The 19,129-nt window shown below is 40.8% G+C and overlaps 1 protein-coding gene and 1 pseudogene across 1 annotated transcript in view; one reads left to right on the plus strand and one right to left on the minus strand.

Moving 5' to 3' along the window:
* Window positions 9,725-19,129, minus strand: part of CWC27 (CWC27 spliceosome associated protein homolog) — a 253,969-nt gene continuing 244,564 nt past the window's right edge. Inside the window, exon 14 of the mRNA XM_005694639.3 lies at window positions 9,725-10,182. Within this exon, the coding sequence (XP_005694696.1) occupies window positions 10,020-10,182 (163 nt within the window). The 3' untranslated portion in view covers window positions 9,725-10,019. The remainder of the gene's footprint in view (window positions 10,183-19,129) is intronic.
* On the plus strand, window positions 16,185-17,765 carry LOC106503310 (annotated as a pseudogene).

A 19,129-nucleotide genomic window follows, 5' to 3' on the forward strand; every position in this document is an offset into this window, starting at 1 on the left:
CACTAATATTTCTTGTAGCAGATTTAGTACTGACAGGAAAGGATACCTAAGGGATTATATGTAGAGAACAAACACTGTAATCTTGATGTTATGATGGGGGACATTTCAGTGATTAACTTTTTGAATAGTTTGCTATCTACTAACTTTGAAGTATTTCTTACAAAATGATGGCTGTGGGAAGGTTATATTCAAACACACCTGGATAAATCACCCATTGTTTCGGTGAACTCAACTGTTTTTTCTATCTGATAAGTTACTCAGCCTTGGAGCACTAGAAATACTTACCAAGATCATTAATTGTATTTCCCATCATGTACACATTGTGCTCGGGAAGGGCTGTCATAGCCACTGCTGTGAATTGAGAACAGACGAGCTGTCCTATTTGTCTTCCGCACTTCTAGCTTGATTGCATAGGTGTGCTTGACTTTATGCAGTTTCTGTGAAACATTCTGCATATCACAGAACACAGTGAATTTACTTAGGCGCTATTACATAAAGGAAGGACTAAGAGATGTGTAATAAAAAATTTAATCTACGTTTTACCATTTTAAAATTGCATTTCCAATAGATGTATTTCATTCTCTAGCCTTCTGCTTTAGGGCAGCATCTAAGTCTGATTTTCAGGAAACAGGCATCAGAATTGTTGGGGAAGTTTGTTAAAAATCTAACAGAAAAAGCAACAGATGCTTGGGCTCCCACCCCAGATCAACAGACTTGTCATTTCTGAGGCCTGGGAAATTGATTTTTACAAGTTTCCTGACCCTTCCACCTCCCCCATGATGATTTGGAGTACAGCAATATATTTATGGTCTCACATTCTGTGTTGTTTCTCTGGTGGGGGGAGGAGGAAGGAGAGAGAGATGGGAGGGGAGAGAGAGGGAAAGAGAAAGAGAGAAATTCTCGGTTTTGCTCTAAACCATGAACAAAGAGAGAGTAACCTCTGTTGACAGGCAGAGGATAAGATGGTTGGATGGCATCACCGATTCCATGGACATGGGTTTGAGCAAGCTCCGGCAGATGGTGAGGGACTGGCAGGCCTGGCGTGCTGCAGTCCATGGGGCTGCAAGAGTTGGACACAACTGAACGACTGAACAACAGCAACAAGCCTCTGTTGATGGTTTCTTGCCTCCTGAAATGAACAAGGAAACAGTTGAAGAAATCCTGGGTGTTTTTGTAAAGGGCATGCACTGATTGTGTGGGCTGATAAACCTGGGGCTGAAAACATTTGAAACTGCAAATTTTCAAAACCATGAATATTTGGAATTTTTAAAAATAAATAGGAGCACACTATCATAGTTACCATAGTTTGAATCCTAGTAATTTAGAGTATGTGACTCTTTAGAGATAAAATCTGCAGAATATCCAAACCAAGAGTCAATGTTCCAAGGTTTCATAAATTTAGGACTTTAAAAGATATATAAATTCTTGAATTCAGCCATTAATTGTGCCTGTTAACAGGCTTTTATAATGCTTACCTAGGTAATATAGGTACTATATTTATAATTTCTCTTAATCTTATCTAATTTAGTCATACCTCTATAGATCTTAGTTTACATGATATACTGTATAAAGGCAAATTACATCAAAATATTGTCTTTTTTGGCTGAAGTTGTGTCTACCTAATGGTCTTAATCTAGCATTCTCAATCCTTGCATGAAACTGGATTTGAAGGGAAATCATTTAGGTGGCTCTAAAAGGAACAGGGAACCTTGCTTAAGAGTTGTGTTTGTGGTCTCCAACCAGGTTCCCTCCGCCTGCGGGCCTGGCTCTGGCCTCTGGATGGAGGTGCGTGGGGGAGGTCTCTTGGGGATCCCGGCTTGGTTTACTACTGTGGCGAGGCTGACGGCAGCTGCTTTCCCAGGCCTGGAGGCTTCCACCCTTGGGGTGATGTGCAGTTTCACCCCCTTGTCTAGCCCATCATGACTTCCTGTTCTTTTTCTGTAATGTTTTTCAGATCCGCTCCTTCCTGTTTCTTTCCCCCGCCTGATTCTGGTCCAGGCTCTAATTACCTCACACACACCTGCACTCTACTCACATCCTCTTTCCTGTCTACAACTTTTCCTCTCACCATATTTTTTCCTTCACATGGTTGTTAGCATCCTCTTCCTTAAGCATCCTTTCCATCACATGCCTCTTCCAGCAGCTCCCAGTTGCATCAAATGCAAGCTCCAGTCCTCCCTCACTGCCCAGACCATTATCTCCTTGACAGCTGGACCCCACTCCAGCCAAACAAATGTCCTGACACGATGTCTCTACAATGCTGCAACATCTGGTTAATTCAGTCAACTCTGTCAAATCTTCAGTTAATCATCTGGATGTTTTGTCTACAGGACGCCAAACATCTGGATTGACTGAAGAAATCTATGCTGATAGGGTTGTTTTTTTTTTTAAACTGAATTGGCCAGATGTTTTGGCATCATGTAGACACATCACTGTCTCCTGCGTTTGTCTTAATGGCTTGTCTGCATAACGTTCTCTCCACCTGCAACATGACCTGTCTCCTCAATGCCATGTTCTCCCTTCCTTCCAAATTATGGTCAGAATTCTCTCCGCCACAAAGCAGTTCTAGACTAATCCCACTAAACCATAGTCCGTGTTCATTCTAGCACTCACTTAGTTTTTACACATATAACTCTTGTCAACTGAAGTCACGGTGCTGTGTCTTTATTCTGGGCTGTTAGCCTCCTTTGGATTGTAACTCTATAGGTATACGAAAGCTGTACTGTAAAGCAGTCTGGTTTGTATAGCAAGAGGCATGGTAGTCTAGTGATCAACTCAAAACTCTGGGTTCAGTCTTGTTTTAAATTTCAGCAAGCTGCTTTACTTCATGTGTGACCTGGACAAATTACTTAACTTTGCAAAGCTTCAAGTCTCCTCCTCATTTGTAAAATGGAGGCAATAGTACAGCCTATCTCACAGAGTTGTTATAAGGATTAAAAGAGTTAATACAGATAAAGTACTTAGAAGAGTGTCTGGCATAAAGGAAGCATCCATTAAATGTTAGCTGTTTTCATTATATGCTTTATAAAGCTTGGTTTTTGTGTTTATCCCTTCTTTTGACTGTGATAGGTAGGTAAGGCAGCTGATACTGTTTCCATGTGAGAGGAGAAAACTGATATTAAGAGGTTATATTGTTTTTCTGTTAAATCAGTTGCATGTCTGAAGTCTTATACACATTCCACGTCTGGCTTTCTACATATTACCTGTTGGCCCTCGGCTCCCTCTCGTCTCAGGAGTTAGAATATTGCTTTCTATAAAGAGCAGGTACTCAAGGAAGCCATGTGTGTTTTTCTACAGACCAGAGGTCCCTCCAAATGCTCTTTGGATCTGTGCCCACCTGTGACAAATCGTCTTATGTTAGAATGAGAAAAAGACAATGTACTAAGGTTTCCTAAAGTGAAATGTCTTCAAATATTAGAGCTGTTTCTGAACTGAAGTTATAACCTTCCTTCATTTTTAGTATACAAATGCCCTAGCTTTCTGAAATGATGGTAATATTAAGTGATAAAATACAGAGCAACACTACATAACATTGGTCACTCAGCCGTGTCCAGCTCATTGTGACCCCGTGAACCATAGCCTGCCAGGCTGCTCTGTCCATGGGATTCGCCAGGCAAGAATGATGGAGTGGGTTGCCATTTCCTTCTCCAGGGCATTTTCCCAACCCAGGGACTGAACCTGGGTCTCCCACATTGCAGGCAGATTCTTTACTGTCTGAGCCACCAGGGAAGCCTCAATACTATAATGGATCCTGGTGTGGTTTTTTTTTGGAGGGAGGGTTATTCATTCAACAAATATTAAGTGTCTGTCTTTGCTAGGCATGGTTCTAGGCACTGGATCAATAGTAAAACTGACAAAACTCCTTGTCCTCCTGGAGGGCATTCTGTGGTGGGAGATTTGATAAACAACAAATAATTAACATCTGTAAAGCTTAGTTTCTCATCTGTAAAGTGGTAACAAGAGTTTGTGCCTCCTCCATAGGGTTGTTAATAAGAGTTAAATAAATTAATAAGTAAGAGTGCTTAGGAGTTTGTAGTGCCATTGAATATAACTACAGTGGGAGACGTAGAGAAACAGCATGCGGGGTGGGGATGGGTTGCAATTTTAAAGCTGAGTGGGTTACCGTAGGCCTTACTGAAAAAGGGCCATTTGAGCAGCCGTGAAGGAGCTGTGGGAGTTGGGGTGTGGAGGACAAGAGGTCAGGCGGGACCGGCTAGGGCACAGCACCTGAGAGGACCGCATCTAGCTCATTTGATGCAGCGGCGGACACACGGTGTGGTCAGTCCTGTGATGAGGAGGAGTGTAATAAGGGGGGAGTCAGAGATTGAGGGAGGGGATGGGGGTCCTCTAGAGCCTCGTAGGCCATGGTGAGGCTGTGGGTTTTACTGTGAATGAAATGGGGAGACGCTGCCGGGTTTTGAGCAGAGATGTATAACAATGTGACTTATGTTTTAAAAGGGTGCATTTGGCTGCTGTGTTGTTAATAACTTAGGGAAACAAGGGTCGAAGCAGGGAGCCTGGTTATGGTGCTGTTATAGTTCTCCACACGAACGCTGATGGTCCCTTTGACCAGGGTTGGTAACAGTGGGAAGCAGTAAAAAAAATGGTGAAATTCTGGGTATATTTCAACGGTTGAGCCAACAGATTATCATAACAGACTGGATAAAGGGTGTGAGATGAAGACAGGAATCCAAACTATTTGGCCTGAGCAACTAGAAAAGTCTCACTGCCAGTGGGGAAGATGGGGGAAAGTGCAGGAGAAGCAGATCCGGGGAAGAAGGGCTCGGAGGTGTAGACAGGTTCAGTGTTGGACATGTTGGCCTGATGACACATGAAATCCACAGGATGGACATTAGGAAACTTCACTCTGAAATGGACCCACACCTCACATGCATAACTTTTCTAAATTAATTTAAAAATCACTAATTGAATTCTTTGGTTGCTTGGGAGATAGTACCTATTCTTAACTACTGTATTCATTTACACCAATAATATAATGAAAGTTTAGAGCAGAGATCACATTCCTCTTACCCTAAATATTTCCTCAAAAATTGCAAATTAAAGAACAATTTACACACATAATACCAAAAAAGAGGTAGTTCACAAATTTTAAATTTACTCATAACCAGTGAGAACTAGCCATAGATACTACTTTAAAGTAGTCATTTATTTTCTATACATGATGCCTTTCATTTCAAATATATTTTCAATACATGATGCCCTTTGTTTCAAATATATTATTAAAGCATTTGAATAACAAAGCTCCGATTATATTAATCAGAAAACAAATGAGAAAATCACATAAGAGTTTTCTGCTCTCAAAGTTATCCTGATTATTCAAAAGTGCTGGAACTGCAGCAATGATTATCGTTTCTGGCATCATGGAATGAGAAAATAACAATTTTCTAAAAGACTAAGAACACCTTCTTTTTGACTGGTGCTATGAAGAAAGCCGTCAGAGGATGTTCTTACTGATCAAGTAATGTGAATTAGTATCATGATCTAACCTTAAAGGAATAATCCCCAGCAGATGTGGAAGAGAGAGACCAGATTCCTGTCTGCATTTAAAAGCTGGTGTTCTCTCCAGGTAGGATTCTCCAACCTTAGCCCAAAATATTTTCCAAAAAACTTAAATGATGAATTTCTACATTATCACTTACAGAAAATAATTCAAAGAAATGTAATTACATTTCCTTCTCCCTCCCCCTTTTTTCTTTCTGTGAGATTTGGACTAAATTGAGGCAAAAAGATGAGCAGAGGGAAAATTAAATGTGAGCCACGTGACTTCAGAAAACTCTCTCAGCATATATCTAAAGATGCAAACTCATTATGAAAAGCATAGGGTGCAGACGTTGCTACAGTTTAGAACTTCACCAAATTGTCTGAAGTAATCACATAAAAGAGAAATACCCCTGAAGACTGTCATCTTGGAAAAAAGGTTAAAAACCTTTGTGAGTTCTTTAGGGCCAGTGCAAGAGTTAGAGGTTCTTGTTTAGCAATGAAACCGAATGGGAAAAATGACCCGTTGTAGCCAAGAGCTACCTTTGGTGGCTTGAGATCAGCCACGGTGAGAGTATTTACACCACAGAAGTTGGTAAATGATGCAAATCAGGGCTTTGCTTGCCTTCTGTTTTTTACGGAGCCAGTTAAGTAGCGCACCATTGAAAACTCTGCCCAGGGATTAGCACAGCCCTTAGAACCCCTGACAAAGATGTTCGAGTATGGCTTTGCAAGGAAGATTTTGAGGAATAATGAGTATTCTTTCCACAAGCATACTTCTTGTGGAGACTTCTAATACTTGTCTTGTTAAGATTATTTTATTTCTCTAGGAATTCAGATTTCACTGAATCCTTATTAGAAAGGATTTCTATAAAATATGGCTCTTATTTCGCCTTTATTAAAAGCTAAAAGAACGGAGATAAAATATATGTGGGACAGGAAACCCTCCTGGTTTCTAGGAAGTAGAAGTGGTATCCCAGGATAAACTGCAGTCATTGGAAGGAGTCAAAGCCATAGAGATACCAGACCTCCCCCCCCCAACTTTTTTTTTTTTTTGTGAATGACGGTGTTAAAGAATGTAACCCCTCTTAACTTCTCTACACCCCGTACATACAAATTGCTTATACTGATACAACCCTCAGTGGTAACTCACTTCACACATCCATTTTCTTTCTTGTTATCACCAAGATTAAACAGCATGTTGGGGCAATATTCTGCATTTATCTAACCTTTTCACTCAGGCCACAGAGATACAACAGCACAGGTTTCTGTTCCTCACACGTCGGATCCTATCAAGAGACTTGGTAGTGACAGTCGATAAGGACACCATAGTTTATTGAACTTGTTCTAAAAACAACAGCAGCAAACCACTTATCTCCTCACACTTTTTTAATGACCTTGTTCTGCGGTGTCCCTGTTTTTAGATGCAGCAGACGTACTACTGACCGCGTGGCCTCGGAGCATACAGAGCGCTGCGGGCATGTGGTCGTGTGCATCTTGCCTTTCTACCATTAAGAATTCTAGAGATCTGCATTTCTTCAGTCACCTATTGAGAAAGGGGAGGTCTAGACTGAATGTTAACTTTCACCTTGCCGTCAGCTTCAACCAATGTGAAAAAAAATGGCTTGTCAGGAAAATGAGGGGAAAAAAATTGCTGGGAGTTGCTTTTCTCTCTGCTCTCTACAATGTCCAGCATCACCAAAGACAGTGAACAAGAAGGCTTCCAGACTTCAGTGTTTCAGGATAACACATCCCTAGAGGATGCTTATAGAGAAAAATAGGCCCAAATAAATGTAAAACTAGAATGAACTATTTGGAGAAGGAAATGGCAACCCACTCCAGTGTTCTTGCCTGGAGAATCCCAGGGATGGGGGAGCCTGGTAGGCTGCCGTCTCTGGGGTCGCACAGAGTTGGACACAGCTGAAGCGACTTAGTAGTAGTGGTAGTAGAATGAACTATAAAGGCTAATTTTCTTACATATTTTCTCTTTTTTCTTTGAATTCATTTTTTTGCTTTTTTTGCAATTCACATGGCCCAAACATGTTCCTGTGACATTTCCAAAGATTTTGCTATAAGCACATTTAATATCATATATAACAGTTTAACCATGTTCTTAAGCTTTTCAAAATTGCTATTGCTATTATTTGGTTAAGTTCAAAGTCAGTTTTATCATCATGGTGAAATTCTGATTAGATTCTAATCTCTGTAGAATTTCAGATCTTTCTGCTCCTTGCAGTTAAAGCAACATAAGGAGCACTCAGCCAACCTGTTTTAATTCTGTCATTCAGTCCTCTTTTTCAGCCTATAAATACTAGTCTTCTGGTTGCACCCCAGAGACCTGAGGTTCCTTCTGTTTTGGAGACAAAACCACACTGTTTTAGGTGGACACAGTCTTGGAGGAATGATAGAGAAAACCTATGGGGTACTTCAATACAGACAGATCTAGTGGTAATACTTTTCAACAGTAACCAACCTGTTACGAAGTCTCAGAGACTTCGTGAGCTGAGAAAAGAGCCTTTTGCTTTGTGAACCTCTGTAATACAACTGCTGTTACAGTGATGAGGGAAAGACAGGGCACATTTCCAAACACTGGCTTGTGTTTTGGTGACCTTGCATCTATTTCCCAGAAAACTTTTATCACATTCCTCTCCGCTTTGAAACTTTCTCCTACTTCTGTGCAAAAAAGAAAGGGATTGTCCTTCTGTCTTCTTACCCCAGGTTCTAGATATGATCAGAAAGAATAAATTATGAAATATTCCAGGCATACCAAAATGTATAGAGAAAAATAGAGCGAGGATTGACTACCCAACATCTATCTTAAGAAATCAAACATTACAAACATAAGTGAATCTGCCTATGCACTCCTTTTGCCTCCCTAGAGGTAAACACTAACTTTTGCTACATGTGTACGTCCATAAACAATATATAATTGTGAGCTGCACATTTAAAATTTTTATATGGGAGCTTTCCTTTTCCTCACATTATTTTTAAGAGAAACTAATACACAGAGATCTGGTTTATTGATCTTTACCGCTTACAAAGTATTCCACAGCATGGATATACAATAACTTATTTATCTAGTCTTTGGTTGATACTTCAATGTATATTTAGTACAGTTCCCTTGAGCAGTGTGTGAGAATTTCTTTAGGGAGCAGACCTAGGATTTGAAATTTTGGATCACTGGATATGAACATTTTAAACTTCACTAGATATTGCTGTCTCAAAGACTGGATCACCAGCAGTGAAGCTGGCAGGTTGTTTAACAAGCTCTCTATGATCAAAGTTTCACATCTGTCTAGATGGGGTGGTGGTGGTGGGGAGTATGGCAAGAATTTGCTTTTCTAACATGGCCATAAGTGAGGCTGCTGCTGCTACAGCTGTAGTGTCCGGGACTATGTTGTGAGAGAAACTGCTGTAAAGAAAGCCTGCGTGTGTGTGCCACGCTGCTTCAGTTGTGTCTGACTCTGTGCAACCCCAAGGACTGTAGCCTGCCAGGCTCCTCTGTGGAAAACCAGGCAAGAATAATGGAGTGGGTTGCCACGCCCTCCTCTGAGGGACCTTCCCGACCAGGGATTCTGCCTGCATCTCTCTACATCTCCTGCGTTGGCAGGCACATTCTTTATCACTTCCGCCACCTGGTAGCTTCATAAAGAAAGCCTATTGGGTTCCACTTCAAAAGGGAGAACTGATGAGACACTATCTGAAAACATGTAGCTGGTACGGTTTTTATTAGGTAACTGAGCATTAACCTGTGGTAGTAATTTTGGCATTCAGATTCTAGAAGACACTGACTAAATAGTATAGATAACATAGAGTATATAGTCAGCATGACCGACTGTCATAAAAGGCTGAATTCTTAATGAGTTCTGTTGCCAGGATGGGACCTCCATGTGTGCTCCTGCTGTTGCTGCGCTGAGAAGAAAGGTGGATGGGCCAGGCCATGGTCTGCAGTAAGCCTGGCTGATACTACTTGGTGTGGTTGCGTCCTGACTGCAGTCAGTAAGCCTAGGTACCTAGATGCAGGTGTCAACACTCACTCAGGGGTTCCTGAAGATTTAAAACAAACCTATCAATCTTTATATTACATAATTTAAAAATTATATTTCAAAGATAGCAGAATGCCAAGGAGGTTTCCCTTAAATATTCTTCCTGTAAAACTTTTATAAAAGAATCTTGAAAACAAAGGCTTCACAGATTTTAGGGTAAAAAGATACAAACAGGCTGGTGCAGTCTGCGAATGGTTAATATGTCAACTGGAAGGAAAGTGATTTTATTTCAGATTTAGCAATACAAAAGGTCAATTAGAAAAAAGAAAAAAAACATATACCAGTAACCAAAAGCATTTGCTTACATCATTCCACAATTTACATAAGATAATTGCTTTTCAAAACCAGACAACAGGTTCAAAAATACTTCTTTTCACACCCTTAAGTGATGCTGTTGTTCCGGAACAATGGCTGTTATAAGGCCATTTATTGTGGGCACATTTCCAACGAGTTCTGGTTATCATTACTCTCATTTTATCTTCTTTCTTTTTTCTCTCTCATCAGCTTTTTGCTTTCTTCCCTCCTCCTTTTATTCACTGGATTCCGAGGATCATAGATTTCAAATGTGTCTGAGTCTTGCATGCTTGCGTCTTTCACTTTTCTGCTTTTATCCTCAAACTGAAGTACATGCGACATCCTAAAGCGGGAGAGAGATGGTTCACTGATTTTGGCATAAGAACTGAAAGAAGTTCTACACTACACTTGTCTTGGCATAATGAACCAAAAGGCTACAAAACATCAAGATGGGTTGATTGTTTACTGGTGCTTAAACCACATGGAAACCAACTTCTCAGAAAACACTTAAATTTGAAAAACATGTCTGGAGTTTGTTTTGTTGGTTTGTATTTCTAGTAGTGAGTCTCTGTGCTTCAGACTTCACTTGAGGTTCCTTCTCTAATGGGAGGTAAAGAGTTCTACCCAGAAGTCTTCCTTCAACTAAACTCAGAAAACATTCTGCCAGCTTCCTTTAAAGAGCACACTCACTGAGCCAGAGTGAGCCAGGTTGCAAAGCAAAACCCTGACAGTAAACCAGCCCTCTCTGATTTGTTTTGTTTGCAGTAGTTCAATGGGTCAAGTAGGGAATGTGTTCAGAAAATTCCTGTTCAAATGGTGTTATGACTCCCTTTTCTGGGGAGTTGCTGAGTTTAAAAAAATAATTGTACAAGAAGAAACAGAGCTTTGGGCACAGATCCATGAATTAATTTCCTCCTCTTACTGTTGATTACAACAAATCTAACCACCCTGCTTCCCTACTTTATCAAATGCTTACTGGTCTTAAGGTATCAACATGTGCTTGAATCCTAAGTGGTCATAAGTTGGCCATGCTTAGCAGCACAGAACTGTGTAAGTGATTAGCTCTGCCCCCATTAGGAGGTGTTGGGAATAAATAGGGAAGTTCCAAACCAGATTCTAGGGCAGCTGAATAAATTTGGAATGAAAAAAGTTCAGTTTTTTGATATATAAGTAAAACTACTAAGGCTTCTTTTTCTCACTAGATATTTAAGCAATTTTAAAAACAGGCGTACCCAGCACTTTTCTTTATCACAGCAGATATGGCTAAATTGCCTAAAGGATTAACACTCCCCACATGTCAGCTGTAACTTTCAGATGAAATCCAAATATTATAGTGATTTCTTTTTCCCTCTATAAGCAGAGATTGGGTGATAGGTACTAGCAGAAACTCCCACAGCCTTTCTTCCTGCAGTACCACAAATGCTGGGTGAAGTTTACTTGTGTTAAGAATTCCCATGGATATACTTAGATTTTTGACGAATTCTAAAAAGATTTTGTGAGCAAAATGAAATGTTACAATATTAGTGATACTACAATTGCAAAGAATTCAGTAGGGTTGATTGTCACGAGTTGACAAGCTATATATTACCACCATTCCCACCCTCTTCTTTCCCAGAAAAGCTTATTGGAATGCAATGAGTACAAGTGATATTATTATATGGATGACCTAGAGTCTAGTTTACTAACTGAAGTAAAGCACATTTGCATTTCTGTACTTTATTATTAATATATTATTTGCATTAGACTTAATAACAGTATCACACATGAAAACTGCTGACTTTTCATACTTTCACAGCTTTAACCTTGGAAACAGCCTTATTTAGAAAGTGCATTATAGGATTATTGCTTATTAGATGGAATCCTCTGAGTATGATTTTCTTATGCTTTCAATGTTCTACACTCTTTAAGTATTAGCATCTGAGAATAAAACAATCCTCAACTCCTAGCAAAAGGCAATTACTCTCGAGCCATGGTAGCAAGGGACCATTAGAACCAGACTGAATCGATCAAACAGGATTTAATCAATTAATGATGGCCTGCGTAGGCCAAAATGATCAGTGGTAACTCACTTCAGTAAATATACCTCTGAAAAGCCAAAAAATCAGTGACAGCCTCATGCTCTTGAAAGTTGGCCAGTCAGTGGCAGAACCACACCAGTGAACATGCTTCAGAAAGCCCGCCAATCAGTCACCAGGGGCCTCTCCGTAACAGTGGTGCTTCGGAGGCTGTGATCAACCCTGAGACGATCCCCAACCCCAAAACTCTGCATAAGGTTTGCAACCTGCTTTGCTCAGAGACTGTGCCTAAAAGCAAGCTCTTTCTTACTTAATATGCTTTTTTCCCCCCAGATGCTGAGAGGTAGTCTTTTTCTTTTTCTGTGATACTCCATACAATCTATGCAGCATTCCCTACAGAGTGTGCCCTTCAGAAACTGTAAGTGTATTACTGCTGATGAGGACTAAGTTTAGAAGTGTGGCAAGACTGTCCTGTTAAAGGTCCTTATCACATGTGGGGAACCCAGACCCTAACACTATATTTTGGTAAGTGCGCAGCAGCTTTCCAAATGACTTGTGCTGAGGCTAAGCCCAAACCAGAAAATAGCTGGAATCATCTTCCCTTTAAAACAATCTTATTTGATACTCCTATATTAATATAAGAATACAAACCCCACTATCCTAGTTAACTTAATACCTTTCCGTATATACATTCTTCTATTTTAAAAATTAGCCCTTTCTCTGCCCCCAAAGACAGATTTTTTTTTTGTATTATCTACTTCTAGTAGGGGTTGTCCATGTTTCAAAAATGACTTTATCAGAATTTGTCAAGTAAAACCATTACAGGCACCCTCCTTTCTATGTCATGAGAGAATCTTACAACTACTGAATTTAGTTGGCTTTGGTGTTAAGAAATAAAATCTAGACATGTGAATAATAGCATGAGTCCACAAAAAGAAACAGATTTTCCTACAAATCTGAAAAAAACAGAAAGCTGTAAATTAAAGTAGCTGTCATTTTCAACTGTTTGTTTCATACACCACTGCACTAAACAAGTCCAACATTTTGATTAATAACAAACCTAAACCCAGAGGAAAGAAGGGGCTATCAGCTTACAAACTACTTCAGCCTTAATATCATACTATTTAGCATGGCTGGTTACTCAGCAATAATATTTAATCTTTAATTGAAATAAAAACATAATCAAAATGCTTCTCCCATTTATCTTTCAACATGCTTTGGCCACTTCATTTTAAAAAGCAAAACAAAACAGTTATTATGATTTTCAGCATAATAAACTCCTGACCTGTGTGCCTTCATAAATCACAGACTGCATGAACTGAAAGCATGCCCACATTTCACAGTCTCCTATGAGAATACACACGCAGACTTATTATACAGGCTTAATTCAAGTACATAAGGTCTGGTGGTTTATAACCCTGTATGTACTAATAACTCACTCTGTGGCTGCTCATAGAATTGGGCCAACAAGAGCAGTGAAGTTTTTGGAATTACACACATCATTTACATATGAAAATTTTAGAGCTTGTTCAGCTGAAGGCAAAGACAAATATTTAGTTCTCATTAATTAAAAATTTTACATAAGATCAGATTCTCAAGGAAGAACATTGACTTCAGTGGTTTTAGAAATGTGGAGGCTTTCCATTTCCGCAGAGGCTGCGTCTGACAGGTGTATGGTCAGGCCCTTCAAGATGGTGGTTCTCTTGCTTTCCGTGCAGTCCATGCTTTACCACATGACCCATCTTCCCGCTCAACCCCAGAGCCTCAACAGTGACCACTACATGGGTGCCCCCCTGTCCCAGGCAGTGACTATTCCAGTGCTGAGAGCAGAACCAGTCCACCAAGCGAGGCTATCAAAGGGGAGCGTCCCCCTCGGCGACGGTTAACCTGAGGGGCTGGCAGAGACTTGCTCCTCTGTGGTTCTCCTGTTAACTGGTGAGCCAGTCTGACATCGATTTCCCCTGTAAACGGTGACCTCCTTCCCCCCCATGGTAACTAAGACTGCTGCTGCCTCCTGCCTGCCATCTGCCTGTGGGTAGGGTGTCACTCCACGCCCTTTGGCTTCTGGCTTGTAAGGTTCCCTATGCAATGCATCTTGGGTGACTTTGTCACTGTTTCCGGGTTCTTTCTTTGGTCTCACGGGTGGGCAACTAAAAGGCTCATAGGCCAGTGGGGTGCAGCCCACAAACAGGTAAGTTTATTTTTCTCTTTTGTATGAGACTGTGTGGAATTATAAACAGAAGTAAGCAAGTGATTCTTCAGAAGGGACCTGGACTCTGACCAAACTGACATCTGTTTTTAAAACCTCTTATATAATTGTGAACTAGATTAAGACGTGACAGCAGTTCATATTCACTGGGAAAACGAGAGAGGTCCTTATTCTCAGACATAGAGTAAGTAGTATTACAATACAGAATTCCGATATTCATAACTCATTTCTGACTGAAATGCATTTATGTTTAATATAATGCAAACAGCTATCTTTTTCATCAGCAATTCTATAAACCACTCTTTCCCATTACCAAGTCTCCCTAACATAGGAAATTACCACCCTACCCTGAGATTATTGTAGGTGTCTGTACTATTTCTCCTTTTTCTAACCGCCAAAGGTTCTAAAATAATCTTTCTTATGTTGTTGTTTAGTCACTAAATCATGTCCAACTTTTTTGTGGCCTCATGGACTATACAGCCTGCCAGGCTCCTCTGTCCATGGGATTTCCCAGGCAAGAATGCTGGAGTGGGTTGCCATTTCTTTCTCCAGAGGATCTTCCCAATCTAGGGATCCAACCCATGTCTCCTGCATTGCAGGCAGATTCTTTACTGTTGAACCACCAGTGAAGCCCTAATCTTTCTTATACATATTCTTTATAGCATATTCTTTGACCAGAAACTATCAGCTATTGGATTCCACTGAAATACCTTAGCCTGACCTTAAAACCCTTTGACAATGGGATCTTCCTCACCAACTTTATTTTGTTTCTTTCATCAACTTTGACCATTTTGTAATTGCCTGTTTACTTGAGTTTGAACATCAGTTATTTCAGACAGTCTGTCTTTTTCACAGCTAAGTTCTCTCTCTGTGCTGGGAATTAAAGCCTTCAGATCTTCTGTACTGGCCAGGCCCTCTGGCTGCAACTGGCTGGTTTGCTAAACTAACACTTAACCTTTCATGGGCAGGGACTGTTTTTTATTTCTATGATAAACTTCTAAATGTCTAACAGGTTCTGCAGAAAGTCTGGGGCTCCGCACAGGCCCACCTTTTCGTGACCTCTCATAGCTTGGCTCACATTGATGGCTGCTTTTCCACTGCTCTCAGATCAGTGATGGTTAGTTTTAATTCCCTGCAGACTGTGGTGGGAGCGTGTCTTACATTCTTTCCCATTTCCTATGGTACGGTACCTAATGTAGGTACCTGTAGAACCAGACAGGATTTCTTTTAAAACAGTGTTCCTCAAAGTCGAATCCCAGACTTCTGCAACAAACACAGGTTGCACATTACAATCACTTGGGTAGTTTTAAAAACTATCTATGCCAGGCCTCATCATCCCAGGATGGGGCCTCAGCCTCAGTAATCTAAAATTTTTTTTTCCCGGTGATTTAAAAATACAGCCAAAGTTAAGACCACAGCATTAAGTTTAAGAACCTTTACATGTTCAGATTGATTGATTTCATCAGCCATTTGTTCTGGTCCCTTCAGAGAACATTAAGAACAGCTGGTTCCTAATGACAAACTACTCACATACTTAAAGAATCTTAAGTGACTTCTGAGCCTATTTTAACTGAATAATCTCAAGTGTATCATCCATTTCTTAAATATAGTCTGAGGGAAAGGCAAGGAGCTATGCTGAATTATTCATTCAACACTGGAGCCTTTTTATGTGTGAGACCTAGTGTCAGACACTAGGGAAATAAAGCCGAACATGACCCAGGCTCTCTCTCCTGAAGTGAACAGCCTGTTAGGGGAGATGAACATACTGGCACCAGAACAAATGTACATTTTGGAACTGTTTGCAGAGCGTGAGGCCACAGTAAGAAGAGCATCCTCTTACACAGCAGTCTATGAAGAGCTTTCATGTGTCTGGTATTATCTTCATAATAACTATATGGGGTAGGTGGGAAATATGTCATTCACCCCATTTAACAGGCAACCTGAGAGATTTGTGGTCAACAAACTTGTAGCTGATAAGTAGTTGACAGGATGCTTGATTGAATGTCTTTAGAGGTAACAAACGTTCATCTTGTGAGGATGTATTTAACTTTAGGAATAAATCAAAAGTTAATTCAGTGCTAAATCCTGTTCCTAGGATTTAGGAACCCCTCAGATCAAGTAGTGCTTATTTCAGAATACAACATTATGAAAAGGCAGCTATGAAGGAGAGAAGGGTGGGTGGGCGCTGCGGCCACGGCCATGGAGAAGCTGCGCGGGTCCTAAACAACCAGGATGACAGGAGCAGGGCCTGACCGCACCGGTCCTTGATGCCTCGACGCTTAGTGTCAACACCAGGCTGAAGTGGTTTGCCATATGCTTTGTCAGTGGCATCTTCTTCTCCATCCTTGGAACTGGATTGCTGTGGCTCCCTGGAGGCATAAAGCTTTTTGCAGTGTTTTATACTTTTGGAAATATTGCTACATTAGCCAGTACGTGCTTCTTAATGGGACCTGTGAAATGACGAAGATCATGGCATCTGGTCCCATCACTTCATGGGAAATAGATGGGGAAACAGTGGAAACAGAGTCAGGCTTTTTTTTTTTGGGCTCCAAAATCACTGCAGATGGTGATTGCAGCCATGAAATTAAAAGACGCTTACTCCTTGGAAGAAAAGTTATGACCAACTTGGACAGCATATTCAAAAGCAGAGACATTACTTTGCCGAGTAAGGTCTGTCTAGTCAAGGCTATGGTTTTTCCTGTGGTCATGTATGGATGTGAGAGTTGGACTGTGAAGAAGGCTGAGAGCCGAAGAATTGATGCTTTTGAACTGTGGTGTTGGAGAAGACTTGAGAGTCCCTTGGACTGAAAGGAGATCCAACCAGTCCATTCTGAAGGAGATCAACCCTGGGATTTCTTTGGAAGGAATGATGCTAAAGCTGAAACTCCAGTACTTTGGCCACCTCATGCGAAGAGTTGACTCATTGGAAAAGACTCTGATGCTGGGAGGGATTGGGGGCAGGAGGAGAAGGGGACGACAGAGGATGAGATGGCTGGATGGCATCATGGACTCGATGGACGCGAGTCTGAGTGAACTCTGGGATTTGGTGATGGACAGGGAGGCCTGGTGTGCTGTGATTCATGGGGTCGCAAAGAGTCGGACACGACTGAGCGACTGAGCTGAACTGTGAAACAACTGAAGAAAATGTTTGAAACAACGAGATTGCTTGCAACAACAATTATGCTTTTGTGTTTCGCGCTCACCCTGTGCGCTGCTCTTTGGTGGCATGAGGGGCTGGCCGTGTTATTCTGCATACTGCAGTTCCTGTCGATGAGCTGGTATAGTCTGTCATTCGTTCATATGCAAGGGATGCAGTAATTAAGTGCTGTTCTTCTCTCCTGAGCTGAAAGCTGTTTGAAAAGGAAACTGTTTGAAAAGACCTTTTGAAAGTTGATGTCTGTTGTTGGTGCCATGTCCTTTTCCTGATACAGTGATCACTCCAGAACAACTGCACTGACCATCTAAGACCATTTTGTATACTGATAAAACTGCATACCCATTAAACTGTTAGATGCTTGTGACAGTAAATTCATTACGTGCCATTAATACGCTCTGTCAGAGACGAGGAGATTGTACTCATTACCAAGTGTAAATGATTTTTAGCCAGTTTTAAAATCTTTTTTCTAAACAGCATTTGAGATGTGAATATTTAAGGATAAACCTACGCTGCAAGATATATTCAGCTTTTTTGGTGGTTTTTAAGGGTCTACATTTAAAAAATATCTTTTTTTTCCCCTATTTATTTATTTTTTTTAAATTTTAAAATCTTTAATTCTTACAGGCGTTCCCAAACATGAACCCCCCTCCCACCTCCCTCCCCATTACATCTCTGTGGGTCATCCCCATGCACCAGCCCCAAGCATGCTGTATCCTGTGTCAGACCTAGACTGGCGATTCAATTCTTACATGATAGTATACATGTTAGAATGCCATTCTCCCAAATCATCCCACCCTCTCCCTCTGAGTCCAAAAGTCCATTAAAAACTTTGAATGTGAAAGCTTTTACTTTAAGCTAAACCGCTTTATTGTATTGATAAAAAATAATATAAAAATCTTCATAATTTTGAAATAAACCCACTTGGAAAAAATTTAAAAATAAAAGAAAAGGCAGCTATGAAGAGCCAAGAATGATAATATTTGCAGCTCCCAGGCTGGCCTTTAATGCCATTTAGAAAAGAGGTTCCAAAAACGTCTTGAACCATATGAGAGACTCTTTGGGAAAAGGCACTTCTCTGTGAGGTGAACATTTGCCTTTTTTTTCTTTTTTTTAAAGGGGGCAGTTAATTTTCACTGTTAAGTTTTTATGCCTTTATTGCCTTTTCTTACTGTTCTCTGAAATTAGTCCCAATTTCTCCATAATCCTAAAATGAGGACCTCCATTCGGCTGGAGGTCCAAGAGGAGCAAGAGCCAAGGGCCCCGGCCTGACCCTGAGAGAGTGGATGTCTGCGGTGCCACAGCCCTGGCTGACCCTGTCGGGTGATGTCTGGTCGTCTCCTCTCAGCCATCCAAATTGCTAAGCAGTGCCTTGTGATTGATGATATCCAGGAGGTCTTTTCTGTTACATATATATTTTTCAAAAATTCAGATTTAGCCATGAAAACTGCCCTATTCCCACTATCTAAACAATGAAACCCAAATTTCTTAAGTAGCCTCTATGTCCCAGCTTTTGTTCCTCTCTCTAAGCTACTATGTCCTCTTCACATCTTATGCTCCAGACATCCCGAATTACTCGCTGTTCCTCTGCAGAACCTGCTCTCCTGCCTCCTTGCCACCTCTGTATGGTGATATACTTCTCTCCCTGCTTCAATTGAGGTATCATCCCTCTGAGAATCAGTCCATGATTCCTCTCCTGCTCTTTTTCAGGAAGGTTAAGGTCCTCTTACGAACCTATTTTTAGTTCAGCCTCCCTCACGAGACTGAAGATAGCTGTTTTATGGACTTCTGTACCATCACAGTCACCAAGGCTTCACAAGAAGGATGCCCTCAATAAATGCTAAATAAACACATGTTTCTGGATAGCTATTAACCTCTAAAAACCTGGCTTTATTCACCTTTCTCCTTGAGT

This window comes from Capra hircus, chromosome 20 (assembly GCF_001704415.2).
Source record: "Capra hircus breed San Clemente chromosome 20, ASM170441v1, whole genome shotgun sequence".
Taxonomy (NCBI): domain Eukaryota; kingdom Metazoa; phylum Chordata; class Mammalia; order Artiodactyla; family Bovidae; genus Capra; species Capra hircus.